Here is a 22,822-nt window from a genome sequence, read left to right as displayed (position 1 = left end):
TGGGAAAAGTGTGGAGTGCCTTCTCCAGGAAGGAATGAGATCCTGACCCTAGTGAAGGAGTTAAAGTGTCATGCGGTCAACAGTCGGATTGGTGCAGTGTCTGCAGTGATGCAGACTCTTATCAGTCTGTCGTGATGAAGAAGGAGCTCAACCAAAGCCAAAGTCCTCAATTTACTTTCCCACCTTCGCCAATAGTCGTGATCAAGCAGCCAAAATGAGATTCCTCTGCCTTACAGATAAGGAGATAAGTTTGGTCAGGGTAGAGCCATTAGTCCTTTGTATCGAGAGGAACAAGATGAGGTGACTCTTCTGGAAGCTTTGCTGGTGAGGTGTTCTGGATATGTCCTACTGGGAGAAGGGCCCTGAGGACAACCCAGTTAATGCTGGAGAGACTGTCTCACGGCTGGTCGAGGAATACCCCCAGAAGAGTTAGATGTAGTAGAAGTAGGTGAGGAGTGGGAAGTCTGGGCTTCCCTGCTAAAGCTGGTGCCCCCGCTACCTGGCTCCAGATAGGTGGAAGAAACTAGATGAATGGACAGTTGGTATTACTTTGACCCATGTTACTGAAAGCATTTTGGGCACAATTAAAATAACTTTACAATAACAATGTTCTGTTAAATACTATTGAAAATCTAAAAAAAATTGATGATTTCACCTTAGCATCAGGCATCAACATGAAAATGGTTTTATCTTAGGTATAGTTCATTAATCCCTTAACGGTTTATATATTTTGACTAATAAAATGGAACAAGGGCTCATCAGTAAAGACCTTTGCCCTGACAAAGAAACCTTGAAGTGTTGAAGCTAAGTCAAAGCTAAAACCTACCTTAACCATGTCTCGTCACTGGGACAAAACTGGACCGAGCATATAGTTTCTCAGTCATGGTAACAACATTGGTGTATTGATGTGTGTGTAAACGGATGAATGTGACACATTGTAACGTTGTGTAGTTAAAGCACTATATACATGCACTCCACTTACCATTTACCATCAGTCTATAAGAGCATGCAAGGCTCATCCCAGTATTGAAATGGGGAGATGCTATTTTTGCTTCTGTCTAATGTCACAGAACAGAAGTAATTATAAAATGCAAATTGGAGTGTGCTATCAAGCATGTGGAAAACAACAAAGAGATACTTAAAACACTGAGGGGGTAGATTCACTATACGCTGCGTCTGCTAAGAGCGCTAAATATTGCTCCACAACTGCACCCGCAGTCTGCTCCCAGTTAACCACCTATTCACTAAGGATATACCGGTGCAAACACGCCGACAAATTTTGACAGCTGGGAGCAAATTTGCTGCTGATTCTCCACACATGGCAATGGATTTGCGCCAAGAACATGATAGTATTAACCTTGCTCTCGCAATATGAATTCTCCCGGTATTTGTTAGTTCACAAGCCCCCGAGAATACATCTTGTACCGCTCCCGGTGATAACCGTCGTTCCGAATCCCTGGTGGTTCGGACCAATCACAAAGCGACATTGTGTTTAGGCGCGGGATATGCAACTGTGACAAAACCAGGAAGCCAGCGCAGACGCTGCGATTGATTCTGTTCTTGCAGAATTACTCACCGTTTCCTTGTTGAATTTTGAACAGCGAGGGGCGCTTCGTGCATTTCTAGCTGGTTACGATGTTCATGCTTTCCCCCCCTTCTGCAAGATCAAAGACGAAATTTAAACCCTTGGCCGTGATTGGTTAAAACAAACGTGTAGAATGACGCATTGTCCAATCAGCTCGAATTATTGTCCAGCATGTCCCGCCTGTCCCAACCAAATTACCGTGGAGAGGTACCAGATGGATATTGCATAGCATATCCATCTAGCTATTGCCAGGGTACGGTAGTAGAGTAACAGTTGCAAGAAAGACGACATTATCAGAAAGCGAGGTTGGATGGAGGAGGTGCAGAAGCGTTTTCCTCATTTAGCGCCTTTAAGCTGTAGAGAGCAGAGAGGACGACAACGACGTCATTCATTCATAAAGTGCAAATTTTTGGTGTGATCATTAAAGAATATCTATTTTCAGAGGTTGACGTTGGCATACAGTATATCTGGCACGTAAAAATGATCGCAAAATGATGAATTTCCCCATCTGCGCGTGTTTAGTGGCTTAGACGGTCCCGGATTACTCCACTTTTACCAGTTAGCGCCACACAAAAGCTACGCAAACCTTTAGTGAATATACCCCTGAATTTTTCAAGTCGACACTTTCAGCTACTGGTTAAAAAAGATAGTGGGGGAGGGGGCACGTCATGTTTAAGAAAAAAACTAGAAAGAAAAATCTGTATATCAGGATCCTGCAGCGCAAAACATTTTTTGGATGGTTAAGGTTCATGCCATGTCAACAGAACAGCTGCTTTTCAGATCCAGACTTAGCGTGGAAAGATGTGGCGAGCTGCACATCTACACAGGACTCATGGAAGGGCACTGTGCAGATTAAAAGATACCCTTTCAAAGAAACTAATGGATGCAAAGTGTTAGTTTTCCACTATTCCACTCCAGTCTGTTTGGCTAGTTGAAAGGAGTCTGGAACTCTGGAGGAGAGAAACTGTCTGCAGCAGAGATGAATCTCTGCCTGCAGTACTCTAAAGGAAGGATTTCGACCTAATCCCAAGGACGACTTTCCTGATCTCTACCCAGAGGTGTCAAATCCAGGTCCAGTAGGTGCCACAAGTGTCTGGCGGTTGAGTAGAAGCACCTGTGGCTAAAACCAAACTGTGGCAGGGTTTTACTTTCTGGACCTAGATTTGATAAGCCTGATTTCAAAGATCTCTGTGCGTTGACAGACAGGAGGACAACACCCAGCCCCGTGGAGGACTTTGTACAAGTCTCCGTGATCTATTACAGAGGGTTTTGCATGGTGCTACTGCAACACATTTTTATTTATTTATTTTTTTAAATCTGTTGTTCCTGCTATTTTTAACATGCTTCACATGAAAGTGTATTCCGTGTTTTTGGTGAGTGATGAGACTGAGTCTTAACTGTTCTTGCAAATATTTTTAAACTTTTTTTGGTGCCCTTTTTATCTGGTCCTGGCACATACTGAGACACCTCATATTCACATACATACAGTTACTGAGTGGGAAATGAACCTACGTTGTCTGCATGCAATTCATTTTGAGAGAACCACTTCAAAATCACTCATTAACATTCCATCCATCCATCATTTACTTCACTGCTTGTCCTCAGTGTCGGAGGCATTAATAAAATACAAATAACACTAATATTAAAAAAAATATAAACAAGACCATAGAAACGTTGCCTACTTTACTAGTTAACGCTGCCGTAATAATGCTAGACTGAATTTTTGTCTGTTTCTTTGGCACTTGCGTGTTGTCATTAATCTTGGCAGCTTGTCAGATGCACTGTGATGAAGTGCAAAAAAGACTTAATATTGTGGCCTCTAACCACCAGCCAAAATGCAATCCAAGATGTTTCCCCCTGTTCTTCTTCCTCTGAATCTGGCTGATGTCCAATTAGAAATGCGGCAAGAACGTATACTCTGAGATTTCTGCTAGCCTGTCCAGGATTGTCAAGACTGTTTCCGTTATTTCTTCACCTACGAATTTAATCATATTGTGCTTCTCAGGAAATCTTCTACTACTACTACTACTACTACTACTAATAATAATAATAATAATTCGTTTTGTTTTCAGGATTATAATTCATTATTTTTGTTAAATAAAAGGTACATTTTATCAAAACTAAATGCAATGTGATACATTATGTGTATGCAATGTCTTGTAGGCTATCATAATTACAGTCAAAATTAGAAAAATGTTCCTTGGTTGAGTGTTTCGCTGTTGGGTATTCATTGACCAATGTTCCTTGGTGCAGCTGGGATTTTTTTTTAAATTCTGGTTTCCAGTAAAGTCTTTAATAATGCAGTGATATGGCAAAATCTTCCTTAAAAATCACAATTTTCTTTCTCTTCCAAATCATTTAACATTTACTCATTCTCTGTAGACGTATGTTTATTTTCTTGTTGCTGACTTATCTAACCCTTGAGGCATTATACAGCTGTAATATATCCGTAAAAGCTCATTAGTTTCAGTGTTGAATTTTCTTACATTTTATTTTTTTATTGGCCTACTGTAACATTTGTTCTACTTGAATGACACAGACTTACCATACATACTATAGATATAACGCTTGCTCTCGATTTAAGACACTCACCAAAAAAGCAAATCATTATAAAATCTTAATATCATGCCGTTATGAACTGTTTTCAAGTACCCCTAAAATATCTTTGTTAGTGACAACGTTGGGGAGTGTTCTACCCCCATCCCCACCCAAACTTCAGCTTTTAGAAAATTGTGTGAAGACCATACTAAATGTGCACAATGCCAAGATTAAAGCTTCTGATGGTATGAATAATTGAGGTCTTATGGTGTGTGTTTTAACGTCTTAAAAAAAAAAAAAACAACAACATATATATATATTATTATTAAACAGTAGCTACCTTACAAAGCACAAATAACAGAATAAGGAAACAAATTTCACTTTGTGTTGGGCAAAGTACTCCATTACATACTTTAAGGTTTTTTCTACCAATAAGGTTATCATAGAACTTCCATTATTTTCTGTCATTCAAGTACGGAGCCCCTAAGGTGACATGGTAAGGAAAAAAAAAATCTTTGCGTTCCTTCGCAAAAACATTTGCGTTCTCTCGCAAAGATTGCAAGATAACGCAACGTTTTTTTTTTTCCCTTATTATGTCACCTTAAGGGCCCCATAAACACTTCCGGGTCATCTTCCATGTGACCAAAAGCGATGAGGATGGAGCGTGTAAACAAAGCAATGGGAAAATACACACTCCATCCTCATTGCTTCGGGAAAGCTGCTTTGTTTCATGTTTACACCTTCCATCCTCGTCACTTTTGGTCACACAGAAGATGACCCGGAAGTATATTTAACTCGTTAAAAAAAAAGCGTCCTCTCGCAAAAATGTCACAATCTTTGCGTTCTCTCGCAATCTTCGCGAGAAAACGCAAAGTTTTTTGCGAGAGAATGCAAAGGTTTTTTTTTTCCTACCATGTCACCTTAGGGGGTCCGTATTCAAGTAAAAGGTGCTTGTTGGTCCAGCAAAATACTGCATTTTCATTTTGTATTTGTCCTTTCAGCCATCCACTTTAATGACACTTGAGATTGGCCTTTTCCATCACTGCCATCACCTGAACACACCATAGGTAAACTGTTTTGCACTTTACATCAACCAAGAAATACTGATTCATCTTTGTTTCCTCAAAGGAACATGACACTCCATCACTTAACGTGACTTGATGTCTTGTATTCACTGACCGTGAACCTGGCTCAGTCATGTTTAGCTGTCAGTGATACTACAGAAAAATAATTGCGGTCTATACATTTTCCCTCATTTTTTAGTCCTTTTTAGAATTACATGGTGGAACGTATCAAATGGTCAGTCTGCCCACCTATTATTTATATGAACTACTCTGATTGCTGTTCATCCAACATTCAGCTAAATTTTTTTTTGAGAGCCTGCTGTCTAAAATGGGTTTTATTAATTAAGGAGCAGAGTAGTATAACAGAGTTTATGCAATATGGCAGTTCAGGATGAATGGATAGAAAAAGGGACGAATGGGATTCATGTGACTTTTGATGTGGATCATGCAGCATGAAATGCTTAGTGCATGTGAATCGTTCCAGTCTGTTGACTGAGTGTGACTGCCAGCACTTCAACACTATGTTTCATTTTATATTTTTAATATTTCTACAAGCCCAATTTCAAATAAAGTTGGGATGTTGTGCAAAACGTAAATTAAAACAGAATACGTTGATTTGAAAAATCCCTTTCAACCCACATACTACTGAGTACACTAGAAAGACAAGATACTTTATTTTCACACTGATAAATGTTGCTTTTTTTGTTGCTAATACTCTGTTTCCTTTTTAGTTTGAGGCCTGCAACATGTTCCAAATAAGATAAGACAGAGCCAAAAGACAAAAAAAGTGGAATGTTAAAAACAAAAACAAAAAACACCTGTTTGGAACATCCCACCGGTGAACAGGTTAATTGGAAACAGGTGAGCGTCATGATTGGGTTTAAAAGGAGCATCCCCGAAAGGCTCAGCTGCTCTCAAACAAGGAGGGGGTGAGGGTCACCACTTTGTGAACAACTTTGTGAGCAAATAGTCTGACAGTTTACAACATTTGCAAGGAATGTAAAGCTTTCATCATTTATGATGAAAAGATTCTGAGAATCTGGACAATTAGGTGATGTAACCACAGTGGTAAACAGTCACGCCCCTGTCCTATCTTTTTTTAAGTGTGTTGCAGGCATGAAATTATAAACGAGTATTGGCACATACACAAAAAAAGTTGATCACTTTGAACATTTTATATATTGTCTTTTTAGTGTAATGAATTGAATATAGGTTGAAAGGGGTTTGCAAAATCATTTTATTGTTTTTATTTACAGTTTACACAACATCCCAACTCCACTGGAATTGGGTTTTTCGTATTTGTACTACATTGTCTAAAGTGTGACAATCAATGTTTTGTGGCAGTTTTAGATTTTGTCAACGTTTCTTGAGTGTATCTTGAGGTCATTTGAGATGGTGGTTAAAGTCTAGCTTGGATCCATGGTGACAGCAGAATTCCTCACGTTTCTTATCTCGTTGTCGCCATTGGGCCTAAGTGAATAAATGCAAAGAAACCAACCCTTATCTTCCTGTATATGATAGCGCACTGGTATGATAATGTGAAAAATAACAGATGGTCATGTGTTATGCAGTTTGCAAATTAGTGTAATTAGCATTATTTTTCACTTTGTCAACTTCTATAGGTACTACAACCATGCAACTCATTCAAGGCACATTTGGTAAGAAATGTCTTAAATAAGAAATATCTTACCTTTTCAAGTTCAGCGCTTTGTTTGGACTTGTAGAGAAACTCTCCCATTGCCACGAACACGGAGAGGACAAGTCCAGCAGCTAAAACAATGAAGATTCCGCCAATGTTCTGCACCCCGAGGGCACTGGCCTCCTTGCTTTCCTCTTCCGGGCATCCGTTTCCTCGCCACCACTTCTCCTTCATCATGTGCAGCTTGCCTTCCTCCTGAAGCTGTAGGATGGCAATTGTGATCTTGTCTCTGTATGGAGACCCTGGAAAACCAGAAGACTAGCTCAGACGATTAACAAACTTGACAAATTGACTCACATATACTGGTTTGTACTCCCTTCAATCCATCTGGCTAAGCTTCACATTTCTGAGAATGATAACACAATCCATTGTCTGTAGATAAAGTAAAGACTGCAGTTATGACAGCAAAGTTGAAAAGTACTAAATCGATTAAATGCTCCAGTGGGTTTCCATCTGTACTCTGAATATTGCTAGTTCCTTTTCAGGACTGTAATGAATAATCTGGGTCGGCTTCTCTCTGTTATTTTTTTTCTTCCACATCAGCATCATCCACACTTTCTTGATCGTTCATAGCATTATATTAGGGAGTGGAAATAATGTAGTTTGACTCCTGTCAGCTGTCTAGGATAATTAAAAAAAAAAAAAAAAAAAAAAAAAAGCTTGCTGGACTCGTGATGTGCAACTTCATAGTGATGTTCCTCGTAATGTTGATGTCTGTCAATGTGTATAGAAAAAATGAGAAGAAGATAAAGTGTCTCAAGTTAGTTCTCATGAAGATGGCCGAATGTGCCCAAGGTCCATTAGACGTTTGAGTTCCTATGGAGGGAACTGATGAAATACAACTATGGATGCTATCTCTGGCGACTATTTCTATCTGTAAATTCCACCATAGGATCTAAACTTGTTTACTTCAACAAGCCGCAAAAGGTGGAATTCACATTTTAAATCTGATCCTGATGGTTTTAATGTGCACTTTGTTGTCGCTGACAAATAGTTTGATGTGGTATATTGTGATCTTGCTTTAGTCAACCACTGAAGTACACCCATCCCACCCATTTTCTGGGCAGTACACCCTGAACTGGTTGCCAGCCAATCGCAGGGCACACTGAAGTACACGTCCATAAAAAGTAAAAGAACACAACTGAGATAAAATAAAATAACATCAAATAAATGTCAGCTGTTGGAGGCTTTTCCCGCCATGTTTTCTCTCTTGCAGAATCCTATGGAATGCAGCACAAACACTGACTGCTGCTTTGAACCGTTCATAATTCCTCTCATCTTGTCTAAATCACGGACTTTTTACCTGGCAAAAGACATGGTGCCATTCATTCAACACCGTAACTAAATAGGGGTTTAAAAAAAAAAAAAAAAAAAAAAGATCCACACACTCGACAAGTGGAAATGCCATCAGACAGACAATGCTGCAAACATGGTGAGGGCAGCTGCCTTAAACGAGTTGACCAGGCTGCATCTTGCAGTTGGTAAGTTAATAATAATAATAATGATAATAATTAGGGATGGGCGAGTACCGATACCAGGTATCGGTATCGGGCCGATACCAGCCTTTTTTCAAGTACTCGAGTCGTGACGCTGACGAGTACAAGTGACCAATGGCAGAGGGGGAAGACGTTAAGTGAGTCCTCCTTGCCTGTAACTGCCGCTAGCTTACAACAGTTTTTCACCAAAACTTCACCGGTTTGGAAATACTTCAAAATTGTGAATCTTAAACTAAAAGAGCATTTTTGTGTTTTATTTTGAGCGTTAAGACTATTGAAGAGTGACTGTGCTGTTTTTGTTTTTTTTGGTCAAAATTAAAGGAAATATATTTGCTTAAAAATATCTTTTAGTGATTTTTTTTTTATTTGTCAAAATGTACTACTGGTATCGGCAGTTGGTATCGGTATCGGTGAGTACTGAAGGTCTGAGTATCGATGTCGGTCTGAAAAAAAGTGGTATCGAACATCCCTAATAATAATAATAATCATCATCATCATCATCATCATAGTTAAAATGTCTCATTTATGGTCCAAACAAATCTCATTATATTGAAGATAAGACTTAGCACCTAAAAAGTAACTTGTTCTTAGACAATTTCATTCTCTTATAATATTAATGGTGATAATTGAATTAGAAATCAGACAAATATTTGTGGTAAAATGTAGAGTTTTTGCATTGAAATAAAACATTGAAGTAAGTAGTTCACCCCCAGATTGACTTTTTTATTTTTTTATATTGATTACTCATGCCATGGAGACTTGATTACAGTACAGTAATTTTTTTTGTATTTGTCACATTCCTAACACAAAAATTTGATTTGAAAAAAAACAAAAAAAAACAAAAAAAAAACATTCATTACAACGGAGACCAAATGCAATGCACATTTGATATGATATGAATATAACAATACAAATATAAAATACAAATTTTAATATCGCAAAAAAATAGCAATGTCAGTTTTTCCCAATATCGTGCAGTCCTATTTATAGCACATCACAACATGGCAGGTTATCTATCAAGCTGTTCTATCAAGGTTTCAACTTGAGCTCTTTCTTTATTAATATGAGCCAATAATGTGCCTTAAATCTTTTCTTCTGTCTGTGTGTGTTTGACAATCGATGAATCCCCCTGCTGTTTTCCCCAGTGCCTGTGTCCTGCATCTCCTGCCCCTTCTATATTTAAACATACTGTAGGTATAGAAGTCCAAAACCTTTTCTCAGTCGAATGATCAAAGCCAAATGCCCAATAAAATGGCCAATTAAATAATGCCAGAGAAGCCTTATGGAGGGAGGGGGTGGGGGGGCTTAATCCTGCCAGACTCTTTCATGTAATGCAGTGCAGCATACACTTTATAAGAGGTGTGTCAGAAAGGTTTCAGCACTGGTGTTACAAGATTTAACAAGATTTCAAACCCCTTCAATTTAATTGCCCAGGAATATATACAGTAGGTGTGACCGCACCTCTCTGTAGCCATTTTATTTTTTTCCCCTGCATGCTTTTATATAAAAGAATCCTCCGTTTCAGGTCATCAAGCGGCGCGCAGAGAGAGAACGATGATGAGACCAATGAGACCGAACTTACTAGGGAGAGTTATGACTGATGGACAGGGCTGGGGAATCCTGGCCCAGAAAGTAAAAATCCTGCCACAGATTGGCTTTAGCCACAGGTGCACACACTCAAACAAGCTCATTTACACCTGTTGAGTAGAAGCACCTGTGGTAAAGTCAAACTGTTTCAGGGTTTTTCCTTTTCTGGACCTCGATTCTCCAACCCTGCTGATGTATCAAAGACTACGTTCAGATTGCAGACATATCTGACTCCAATCGGATTCCTCCTCAAATCCGATTTTTAGGGCTAACTGTCCAGCCTGTTTTTAGCAAGTGCCCAAATCTGATCTGGGCCTGTTCAGACTGAGCCACATCTGACAGGTTGTTGTAGCAACAACGTTGAACGGAGGCCGTTTACCGCACTAATTCGCTATCTGGCTGCGCATGTGAAGAACTGGCGCGGTCGTGAGACCGGGTTCAGCGCAAGTAACGTAAAACTGTCGCTGTATTTCTGGTTGAGCATGAGAGGAGACGGCGGGGCAGTGGAGACGTCAAGGTGTTTGACTGCCGAGCATGCGAGGAACCAGTGAACAGTCAACCGATTGGATATTGACAGTGTGTCCACATTGTTTTTTGCATGTGTAGAGTGACAGTCAAATCCGTTCTGAGTGTTTCAAGCTGATCAGACATGAATGCATCCTGGTCAAATCGGATATGAAACTACCTCCGGCATGTGGTTTCAACCTGTCCCGCAAAAATCACACCAAGATAATCTTATAAAGACAATCTTTTAAGTCCTAAGATTTTCGGGCATTTGATGTCCTTGGTCGGGAAGGGGCAAAACCGTGTCAAAAACAGCCTGATTGTCTTCATGTGTGCCCCCTCTTCAATCCAATGTGAAAATCATGTTGATCACATTCTTTGCTGTGAGGAGCATCATCCACTGTGAATTCTTGCCACAGGGCCAAATGATCAACCAGCACATTTACAAAGAGATCCTGTGGCTGCTTCACCATGGCAACGCGGCTCACCAGGGTTATTCAAAACAAATGTACTGTAAAATAATAATTTAAATAAAATGACAGATATATTTTTTTACTTTTACAATGTAAGATTGGTATTCAGGAACAACAAACTATTTTTGTCATACAGCCAGTCTGTTTTTAAAGTTCTCTTTACCATTGTGAAAGTGACACATTAACTTTTTTCATTTATTAATTAGGGTGCAAATCGAATCTGAGTGTTCTAAGAGACAGAGCAGGTTCCCTTTCTTTGAATTTAATCATATTTTGTTGTCAAATCTGTTGCAATGCCACGTAAACCCACAACCCTCGCATCCTGTTTGTGTAGCTTCCATCTTGTCCTGCCTGACACGCTGATGCTCCGTGTGCCCAGTCACAGCGGCTCGAGTGCACTCCATTATGTGCCACTGAATGGCAAATTCCAACAATGCTGCTGCGCCAATAAACGCAGCCCCACTCATTCCCTTGAAATTCAGCGCAAGAGAGGGGCGCACATCTTTGACATTGCGGGAGCAGAAATAGACTCGCTCGAGTCCATGCAGATATTGTGAAGAACTTCACAAGGAACTGCCAGCAAACCAATGTTGCCATATTTATGAATGAAATACGATGACATCCACCAAATATCAGCGGAGCTCAGAATCTGTCTACCTGCTCCTCGATCAAATCCAAGAAAATCACGTTACATCACTTGCGTCACAACTTAGATCTGGTGTCACCTAGTCTAAAATCTAGTCTATTTTCTGTCACTAAATTGTCAGAATGCCAAATTGTGAAAATGAAGATGTGCCAGTTTTTGCACTGAGCTTGTGTGCTGCCTACGAAAATAGAAAACAAATTTAAATTGTGCCGTCACTTCAGGAATTGTATTGACTACAAGTGCTAATATTGAACAATTATCATAGCTGCAATTTGTTATTTTTTCAGTTTACAGACCGTTTCATCTGTTCTTATTTTAGAATAAACAGCATGTTTCCAAAACATATCACAATAGTGGCGGCAAATATGAATTGCGATCATAGCCTTGTTATTCATTCCCATCTTCACTGTCTACCTTCCCTTCAGGCTGCCCATGAGTGCAGTAAGGCAATATGTTTGTGCTTCACCAAACAGCCAGCCTTGACACTGTGCCAGGTCTGTCAGATCCAAACGAATGCAAAGACCTCAGCTGCGCTATCAGGAACACGATGAACATGTGCAATGTGTCATACAGTCACAACCTGTGATGCATAGTACTAGCCTTCTTATTGGCTGTGATATCACCCACGTTTGCACAAGTGAAATTGAGGCACAATCCCTTCATTTATGACCCTGTAAAATTATCTGGTATGGTCCATCACTATTCAGTCACTAAATATGCAAGTAATTTAAATTTACAATTGTAATAAAATGTAATCACAAATATAGGGATATAGTATAGTATGCTTTTATTTATTTATTTTTTTAAAGCCAAATCCTACATTCTACCAAGTATTTGTCATTGTAAGCATTAACATAAAGATTAGGTGGTAAAGGATGCATTAAGTAAACACTTTTAGAAAGTCAATATCACACAGCTGTGAGGTAAAAGTGTATCCATTAGACAAGTGAGAAAGTTGTCAAGGGAACCGGCAGCTGTGGCTCTACCAAGGCCAAAGTACTAATGCAGTTTGACACCAACGCTGTTAAAGTCAATGAGATGTATGCTAAATGGACAGGCTATATGGGAATACAGTCTGCAGATGGTAAAGGCTAAAAAGGGTAGGATTAGCAATTTAAATACCTTGTTCTTTCAGCATGTGAACGAGCCACTAGGGGGTATTGATGCTATCACCTTTCCTTTATCACACATGCTAGCCCATATAGAAGCTGTTTGCAGACTTCATTCATTTTGCTCACATTCCTCTCACTCACATACGGTTTATTTCAATAAAACACAATTAATAGCATTACAATAACAGCAACATGAAGCACACAAACATTGTTAGGTTAGACAAAAAAAATCAATATTTTTTTCAATGCTGTCAATTCACAATTGACCTTTAGCAAACCACACCCCAAAACAGTCAAGGTCCATTCCGATTATTTTTGGGGTGAAATACGATTTGTTCGAGTAAGCATTCACATTACTTTTGAAAAGTACAGAGTTATTGTTACTTCTCTGAAAAAGTAACTAAGTTACTAGTTATTCAATAATGAAAGTAATTACTTTGTTATTTGACTTAAAAAAAAAAACACTAATACAAAAAACAATTTCAAAAGAGTGATGAAACGATAAAACATGCAGAGATTTTGACAGGCATCTTTATTTATATCAACTTGCCTTCAAAACAAAAATCGATGTGTAATATGAAATAAATTAAATAATAATCCATCCATCCATTTTCTTCGGTCAGTAGGTGGGGTACACCCTGAACTGGTAGACAGCCAATCACAGTAAAATAATAATAATAATAATAATAATAATAATAATAATAATAATAATAATAATAATAATAATAATAATAATAATATTTTCAGCCTCACGAAAAATAACAATGTCAATTTACCTCACATCTGGCCATTTCAAATAATATAAAACAGATGGATGAACATAAAAAAAGTGCTTTCAGCCTCAATAAGCATATTGAGATGCTCTCCAGGTTGCTGTATGTGCAGAGGTATTTAAGAGGTACTAAAAGGAAGAACATGGAAACAATGTTTGCACATTCCCTGTAGTCATGGGAACCCCGCCCGGTCACGTAGCAGAGGAGGAGTACGGGGCCACTGGCTTTTGTGTCGGATCTGCCTCCTGAGGGGATAACATGTCTTTTTAAGCACAAAGCGATTTCGCAATAGAGCCATGCGCGATCTATATCGTCGCATGAGAAATGGCTGTTACCCCCGAGCAACAAGCAATCGAGCAACCCGTCGCACGTCGTCGTTGAAATCCGTTCTAGCCGTCCGCACCATAACACGTTATAAGCGCGTGCGCACACAACACCAGTAACCAACACAAAATACCGGATCCCGCCCGATGAGGGGAGAGAGATGTTTCTAAAGTAATCCTAACAACTCCGGGCGTCCGTCTTCCGGAAACACCAAAAGCACTTCCTAGGCTCGTACAGAACTACGAGATCTCGCGAAACGGGACATAACGAGAATTGCGTGCCACGGCGCTGCAGGGGGAGACTTTGCACTTGGATCACGTAACATAATTAGTTCCAACAAAGGTGCTTAATCTGTCATTTTTTAAAAGGTTCTCGTCATTCGGCGGAAAAACAGTTTGTCAGTTGCGATGGAATGCCCACCCCTGAAAATAATGTCAAGAATGTATGTAATCTATGTATATAATATTTATTGAATGCAGTGTACATACCCATTGGAGTGGCAACCCCATAGGCTTGCGAGTCAATAAGGCCTCCAATCTGGGTGAGGTTGCAGTTGCGTTGTATGGCAAACTCAATGCTTGTCGACTCCATGAGGAAAGCATAATCTGAGGTGAGTACTCTGTGAATGCCTTCTTCAACATTCTTCACCATCACAGAATGCCGCCGACTGCTCATAAATTCCCACATTTTATCGTAAGTAGAGATCTTGGTTTTCTGTGAGGAGACACAATTACAGTGTGAAAAAAATAGCCAACAACATTTATGTAGTCTTTATAGTGCAATGAACCATATTTGGCAACTTGTGTGAAAATAAACACCACTTGTCGTCTCACTACATTTGGCAGTAGAACCACATAGCTTCTCTCAGCCATTCTTCACATAAAGTTTATAATCGTAATAAAAAAATATGTATAAACAGTGTTTATATTCTTCAACCATTAACATTGCTTACTCAAAAACAGCAAGTTATCTAAGACAGCCCATGGACAATAGAATATGCACATTAGATCGGGAGGTGTGATAATTGTTTTCACTGGAGATACTCTGTTTCATGAATTTTGTTCTGCTCCCGTCATTTGCAGTTCGGAGCGGCACCGGCTTGGGCACAAGCAGTGTGCTTCAAATTGTATACCTGCTATCTCACAGAACAAATACAAAGGGGACATTACTTTCTTGAAGAGCCGATTTGAAGGCAGTTTTGAAGCCATTTGAAACCTAATTAAGTCACATCTTCAAGGTCCCGCCCGCCATTATTGTGTGTAATGACTTTTTGTGGCTGGTCGATATTTTAGATCAACTGGGTGATTTGTGGAGTGCCTATCAGAATCTTTTGGAGTCACCCTTGACAAATCAGGCGATTGGGCATGCAAGCTTCTGACTGCTGATAAGAAGAAAGCAATGGCTATGAATACATGGACGGATAGATTACTCCTATATTGCAAAATAGGCAGACAGCAGACGCACAACACCACATATGTATACGCCAACAGATTTGCAATGTTGGACAAGGAAAGGTAAAGATAAAAAACAAAAATACATTAAAATTTTACATAATGTGAGTGATTCTGAGCATAGACAAATTGAATTTAAATATGCTTACTTAAATAAACAAAAGTATCTTTCATGAATGTTAAAAATGAATAGAGGTTTACAACTGCATTTCTTCTTTCTGTCTTTGGATAAACTTGTTGGAGCTTTACAATCATGTTTTATATGCCAACGTTCAAGCCTATAAATTCCATTTGAGCACTTAAACATGGCACATAGTGCACCTGTCATTATGTCATGTAAGCCTTTAATCCTGTTAAACAATGCCTGCAAATTTTACAGTTTACAGTTTTGCATACATTTTTACACAATTTCAGTGGCCGCCCGTTTATTTGGTAGCCAAAATGTTTTAACTTGATTGACTCATAAATGTGCATTCCGTTGGGCACCTTGCTTATAAAGGCAGCCGATTGCCCATAACCCATGGGACCACGTCACTGATGATTGGCTGTCTTGTCCACATGACTGAAATACTGACGTAATGTAGACAAAATGGCGGCTGCAGTGGCTGTAACTGGGTTTCACGTTAACCGCGCCAGCCTCCGTCTCCTCCAAATGTTGATCCGTGGCCACATCATGATGGGAACGGCTGCCGGTGGTCATCTGCTTAATGAATTTTATTGATGTCTATTGTTTGTGTTGTGTGCTGAAGGGTTGGATCCCAAACACAGACACAAATATGGTCTTAACTATTTAGTCACATAACTTGACTAAACTAAAAACAACGAGAATGCATCGAGAATCACGACACGACAAGCCCCTCTTGGGCAGCGGAGAAGCACAGCGAAACAGTGAGCAATAATCCGGCAACACACATTTCTCAGACATCTTATATAGACAGTGAATCGATCTCATTGGTTGTGGCTAGACATGTGAGTACCAGTACTGACATGGATTCTCTGATTGGCTGTTAACCCAGTAATTACAGAAAGTTCCTGCCATAAACGAACATCATATAGCATAAAAAATTATTCAGTTTTGCGATTAAAGATTCCTGACATAACCTAGTTCTTACAGAGAGTTCCAAACATCATATAATATCACAGAACCTAAAACTAGTTGAAACTAGATTAACAGGTTATGAACTCGAACTCAACCCCAAGCGTGACCCCAGACAAGACCCAAACATTTCCTCCTGCATGACCCGAGTCATGACAGTTTGTGGCTCTGGCATAAACAGCGTAGTATCTTATATTGTATTTTCAACTGTTAACATTTCTGCATTCACAATAATGAGGGGGAAAAGAACTGAATTCAACAAGAAGTGCATGTGGAAATTGCATGTTTTAGAAAGCTGTTCTAGGGGTGGTCGGGGTTATAAGCACATATCCTTGGGAAGTGAATGAGAGTAATGTGCTTCCGGGCAGTCAGCATATGGATTTATGTAGCCTTGAATTGTGTGCAACAGCACACACTGGTCCTTGTCAAGATTCTGTTCGCTGTTTGTCAAAGTGTTTTGCATATTTTTCAAAGGCCCTTAATCAAAAGCATCCAGAGAGTGGAGGAAGATGGTGCATGTTTTTTTTTTGTCTGCACAAACAACAGCTTTTTTCCCCTTTTATGCAGCCTTCTCCCATGGCGGCGTTGTACAGACACTGTTTATGATACAGGGAAGTCGCTAAACAAAATGGCTATAATAGGAATTGAAATTCTGCACTGGAAGCACACTATCGTCACATTTGAGCTTTGAATACTCAACCAGCAGAAGAGATGGTAAATATAGTGCTGAAAATCAATTTTGTATATTTTCTACCAATGAGGTGGATATTTTACCCGAAGTAGAATAAAACCTTAATGATAGGAGCTTGATAAATGAATAGAAAGAAAATGTAGCAACTAGATTAATATAACACACAGTGGAATGTTAAGAATGTACACTACAAATAATAATTCAGTCTCTTTTAAAAATTTACATTTTAAATTGATGAACATTTTATTTTAATTTGGTGTCTGTGGACTTGTGAAGTACAACTGGGACAGTAAAATTCCCTACACAATAGATAAACACAATTACCCCCCCATCAGTGTAACGCGTTACTTGTTACTCAAATAATGTGCTTTTCAAAGTAACTAGTAGTCTAACGCGGGACTTCATTCTTCAAAGTAGTCTGATTAAAGTTACTGGCCAGAGATTCAATGCGTTACTCCACATTTTCATGAAGAAGGTAAAATATCTCACTGTTGTAACAGTCACAAACAACTGCCGCTAACTATGAAGATGAGGCGGAAGTCATTGATCACCACACTGAATTCAGCCATGGTCTGGTCGTAAATGGTTTGCACATTCAAAACAAAAGTGATGATACTTTTACTACTAGTTTTATTAACCAACAGGCACACAACGCAACAAAAAAAAGTGTACATTATGGACCATAAAAGTGGTAAGAAATAATTTATTTCCATCCTCAACTGGCCCGTGAAGCATTATGGGATGAGGTCGTCTCCGCCCTCTCGCCAGGGGGAGTGACGTCAGACAAGTCACATTTTCAGCATGCACGAGTAGACTCAAGTGTACACACTGGAATAGCGGAACAAACAATAGAGGAATTAAGGGGATTTTCATTTTCAACCTGGATACATTTTTATTTTTTGTTTTATAAAAAGTATTTATGTTACAAGAAGTCAAGAGAGACTGCATATTTGGTTTTTCATGAAAAAAAACACCTTTATTTTCATGTTAAAAATGCACTTTCAATAAAGTATTTGGAACTCTGTTTCTACCGCATTATTTTTATGTTGAGATGGTGTTATCGGCAGCTGCTTAAAGTATCTAAACAAGTAACTTTTAATCTAATTTAGTTACTTTTAAAATCAAGTAATCAGTAACGCAATTTAGTTACTTTTAAAACCAAGTAATCAGTAAAGTAACTAAGTTACTTTTTCAAGGTAACTGTGGCAACACGGCCCCCCATTGGGATTTTATAAATACCATATTAATAATAATTATAAGTAAGTGCTTGTAAGTAATTTGGAAATCAAGCCGAAACCAGTTTTCTGTACGACATTTTTATCTAGAATTTTTAAGATTTGGAGATATAAACAGCCACAATTTTTAACATTCTATACAGCAGGCCTACAAAATCAACAATAAATAAAATGCATTACAATTACTATTACCAATGGTATTTTTAGGACTGCTAATACAATTAAAAAGCTAACAATATCTACAAAGAGAGATCCTATTAACGACGAGAGTTCACCAGTCATCAGTGGATACGGTTGTTTTGAAAGATGTTATGTTATACAATTAATTATGTAAAAAAATAGGCCTCGGGCTTTGCAGCACTGTGTGATTAAATATTTTTAAAACTTTCATATACATTAGAATATTACCTCTGACTTATACTGTATACAGTATATTTCACAATGACAGTCCACCAAGGATTTGTAATTTTCATGATTCTTCTCTCTCCAGTATCATGAACACCATCTCCAAAAGTTTCCCCCGATTTAATAACCACACTGTTACTCCTATTATTTTGTGGCTCATGCAAAACGATCTGCATTTGTAAATCCTGAAGATTTGGAGACATGGCCAAGTAAAGGGGATCTGTTTTACACATTAACCGGCATCTCCCAATTATACCCGCAAGGTAAAAAAAATCCAGCCCACCCTTTAACAAGATGTGATTTTATTAGCTAACAAGCAAGTATCTACAGCAGTGGGTGTTTGCTATTAAATTATTCAGTGTTGTTGTAGCAGAAGTCCACAGGGAGTTCTGCTCGAGAGACGAGCGAAACGCTTCTATGCTTCAGAGACTATCCCAGGCAGACATTTACATAATTAGCCACCATTATACTATTTTCCAGCACGAGTCAGTAATTACCTAAACTGTAAGTATTTTGTAAATGTTTTTCCAGCATGTGAATTGTGATGTCTGTGCATATTATTTGTGTGTACTCTGTACTGCCACTACACCATCATTATAACGGTGTGCTTTTAACACCTTGATAAGTACATTAAGTTCAGTTGCTCAACTGAGTGAAGGATCTAACAGAAAAATAAAATTGTGTTTCTGTTTATTATTGATGCATTCAGTTTAGTATTCATTATGTATCTGTCAGTTTTAAGATTAAAATGGGTTTGATTATTTGCTACTGGTCCAATCAATCAGCACCAGTACAAATCTCTTGCTTTATTATGCCGGAAACCTAATAAGGAGTATACAGTACATATCACGGCAAGTGTTTGTTTCCAACCACATTTTCTAGAATGGAATAGTTACTTTAATAGGCTGTAAGAGTGCAATATATAAATTGTGTTAAATGTGAGGTCTACAACTGGCAATTAACTCTATAAAGCCAAACATATATTAAATACAAGACATTTTGAGCACTCTATTTCATGAGTATAATGTTTTTTCCCCCATGAAAACTCTGACGTATATGATCTGACACATGCATTGCATGAATAATTCATTAGAGGGCAGTAGCACTCAGCTGATAGCTTTTCCTTGCAAGATGGCCCCAATTGAGAAAGGAGAGACACCTATACTTTTTAATAGCGCGAAATGGTCTTTCTGGTTTTTGGAAATACTAATATGTTGGATATGTTTGTTTATTATGATATTTTTTTCACAGTTATAAATGTGCAAATTTAAACCATTGTGACTGGATATATCAAATATGACACAAATCAAATTAAAAAAAAATGTTTGTTGTTTGTTCAAAAGGACCAATAAATACTTTATTTACAAAAAAAAAAAATATCACAATTTTCTCTTATATATTTTATAGTTCAGGCTTTATAAGGTTAAAAGCTCTGTATCTGCACTTCCTTCCCACAGTATTGGACGGTGAGCTCCATTTATTTCTAGATGTCGACTGAAACATTTAGGATTGAGATTGAGGAATGGCATTTGATAAGTCTCACTCAATTTACTTTGCTAAGACTAAAATTTGTTTCATCTGTACAGAAAACTTTCTCCCAGATTTTTGTGTTGCCATGTCTGTTTATCCATCCATCCATCCATCCATCCATCCATCCATGCATCCATCCATCCATGCATCATGCATGTCTGGAGAAAACCCACACAGGCACGGGGAGAACATACACACTCCACCCAGGAAGGACGAAGCCTGGACTCGATCAGCCAAAACGAGCACCATTTTCAATCGTTAGGGTTCTCTTTCATGGATTTGGCACCATGACACCCTAGGCTGCAGTTTGATGATCAATTTTTTATTAGACACTCGGTTTGAAGGGAGGGACAATCACAGATCTGGTGCAGTGGTGTGTTGGCTTTGATTATGGGTCCAGTGAGACTTTGAAAACCCAAAAAGAAGTATGCTGTAATTCTTCAGCCTTTGGGCATTTTGACCTACCTGTTATCATTTTTACAAATAGGTTATGACAACACATGGGAACAGTTATTATTTGTGGAGAAACTGCATGTCTGACACTTACCAACTTAAAACATACAATTTTGTTTTGAAACAGGTCTTGCATTGCACTGTTGAAAGGCCTATCAGATGTCTAATCTGCGTCTGTTCAACAAGCATGCCTGCTGCCCACTGCCTACTGTTGGTTTTTAGTTATTAAAAGGGCAGAATTTAAATTACGGTTGTTGAATATCTCATGGTGAATATGGCCTTTTTGAAGACATACTGTGATAATCACAATGTTGATAGTGAGAAGCACCTGTGTACATATTTTAATGCACACTTGGATGGACAAAATGTGTTAAAACAGCTGTTAGTTCTCAGATCACACCATTAGTTGATTTTAAACACAGTGCTATGAAAACACATGAGAAAAGCGACTATATGCTGGATAACTGGAGGAATGGATGACTGGAGGTTTTTAATAGGAGCCTAACTTGAGGGATCATCAGGCAATCTTTTTGTTTTGTTTTCTTCTTCCATTCACATTTTGTCTGCAGCCACTCTTGCATGACCTTGTTTTTGTGAACTTTTGCATTGTATTGAGTGGCTTTAGTTTTGTTGTATATTAAGTTGTGTTTCTTGCTCATGTTTTGTTGTCATCTCTACTTGTTCTCATCAGCCCTGTTCCTGTGTCAACCTATCAGCAACCTCCAGCTTAGGGTTGCCAACTGTACCGTCTTAGCCGGGACGCCCCGTATTTTGGGCTAAATTGTTATGTCCTGAACGGGACCTCAAAAGTCCCGTTAAATAATTCTCAATTCTTACACTAAATGCAGCGAACGGCATCTTAGCCATTTTTGGACCGCGGCTGCTCCCGTAGATTGACAAGTGACAAGGAAGTTGCTCGTAGCCAATAAAATGAGTCGCTGGGTGTGACGTTATATGCGGAGATCTTGCAAGGTAGAGGCAACTAATAAAAAGAGAGGGCACTTCCTGGTTTCGTCACAGCTTTATGCCACCTACACTCACGCTAAACGCCGATCTGCCTTCGGTGCCGGTTGGCGTGTGTTCACTTCGCCTGGGAGACCATGTGTGTGGCTTATGATATGTAAACTTGTATGAGTGATTAAAAAAAAAAAAAATTGCGAACGGGGCGGGAGCAATACAAGATGTATTCTCGTACTATTTATGAACAAATACTGAGAGAAGGACAGAAAACTGGAGTCAGTCAGAAGCAGCAAAAAGTATCCATGGAAAAAGGAAATTTGCAATTTTTTTTTTTTGCACCTGTTTATTTTTTTCAGGGAAAAAGACAAATTGTGGTTTCTTTGAGGTTTAGTATGAGGTTACATAATAATGGCCTGCAGTAAGGATTAAAGGGAATGTACAACCATTGTGCATTTCGAATCTAATCAGAATATACACTGATTTCACACATCATGCTCACACCACCATGGCACCGTGCTGTGCACCTGTCCCTTATTTCGGGATGAGAAAGTTGGCAAGCCACGTGTGACTTGTCCAGGTAAGCCTTGTTGTCCCGTCAATTTGTTTGTGTATGGTTTCTTTCAGTATGTCGGGTTATCGTCGTTTTTGTCTTTTGTCACCAGGATTTGGGAATCTAGGTCAAGAAAGTAAAAACCCTGAAATAGATTGGCTTTCGCCACAGGTGCTTCTACTCAAAAGGTAGAGACAAGCTTGTTTATCAACCAGTTGAGTAGAAGCACCTGTGACTAAAGCCAAGCTATTTCAGGGTTTTCACTTCATGGACATGGATTCCCCGATCTTTGTCACATAGCCTTTGACACTTCATGTTTTCCAAGTAGTATGTAAGCTCTGCATCCAAGAAAATGTTCATTTTTGTTGTCACATCTTTATGCACCAGTCACGTCCGTTTTCTTGACGTCCTTCCACGCCTCTGTCCAAGTAACATCATTTTGAATCTGTTCCCAAGTCGTGTTGTTCAATGCTTCTTTCTTCACTTACTCTCCTACCACCTGTTTCCTTAAGATCACTGTTCCTGCACCAGCGCCACACCAAATTAAGTTCCTGTTCTGATGCTGCACGTCACGGTTTACATTCCTCTTGTGGTGCCATGCCAAGTTAAACCGCTCAGGTGCTGCAGGAAAATCATGGTTCCTGTTCCTC

General features: G+C 38.9%; 1 protein-coding gene across 7 annotated transcripts in view; it reads right to left on the bottom strand.

Moving 5' to 3' along the window:
• The window catches only part of LOC144021906 (glutamate receptor ionotropic, kainate 2), a 157,927-nt gene that overhangs the window by 11,881 nt on the left and 123,224 nt on the right, over window positions 1–22,822 (bottom strand). For 5 of the 7 annotated variants that reach the window (XM_077526157.1, XM_077526159.1, XM_077526158.1 and 2 more), the window contains 3 exons: window positions 14,290–14,515; window positions 6,878–7,128; window positions 6,630–6,657 (listed from right to left, as the gene is read on the bottom strand). In XM_077526157.1, coding sequence (XP_077382283.1) covers window positions 6,630–6,657; window positions 6,878–7,128; window positions 14,290–14,515 — 505 coding nt within the window. The remainder of the gene's footprint in view (window positions 1–6,629; window positions 6,658–6,877; window positions 7,129–14,289; window positions 14,516–22,822) is intronic. The other 2 variants (XM_077526160.1, XM_077526162.1) reach the window with 1 other exon arrangement.

Source organism: Festucalex cinctus, chromosome 7 (genome assembly GCF_051991245.1).
Source record: "Festucalex cinctus isolate MCC-2025b chromosome 7, RoL_Fcin_1.0, whole genome shotgun sequence".
Taxonomy (NCBI): domain Eukaryota; kingdom Metazoa; phylum Chordata; class Actinopteri; order Syngnathiformes; family Syngnathidae; genus Festucalex; species Festucalex cinctus.
This window is presented reverse-complemented; position numbering and strand designations above follow the sequence as displayed.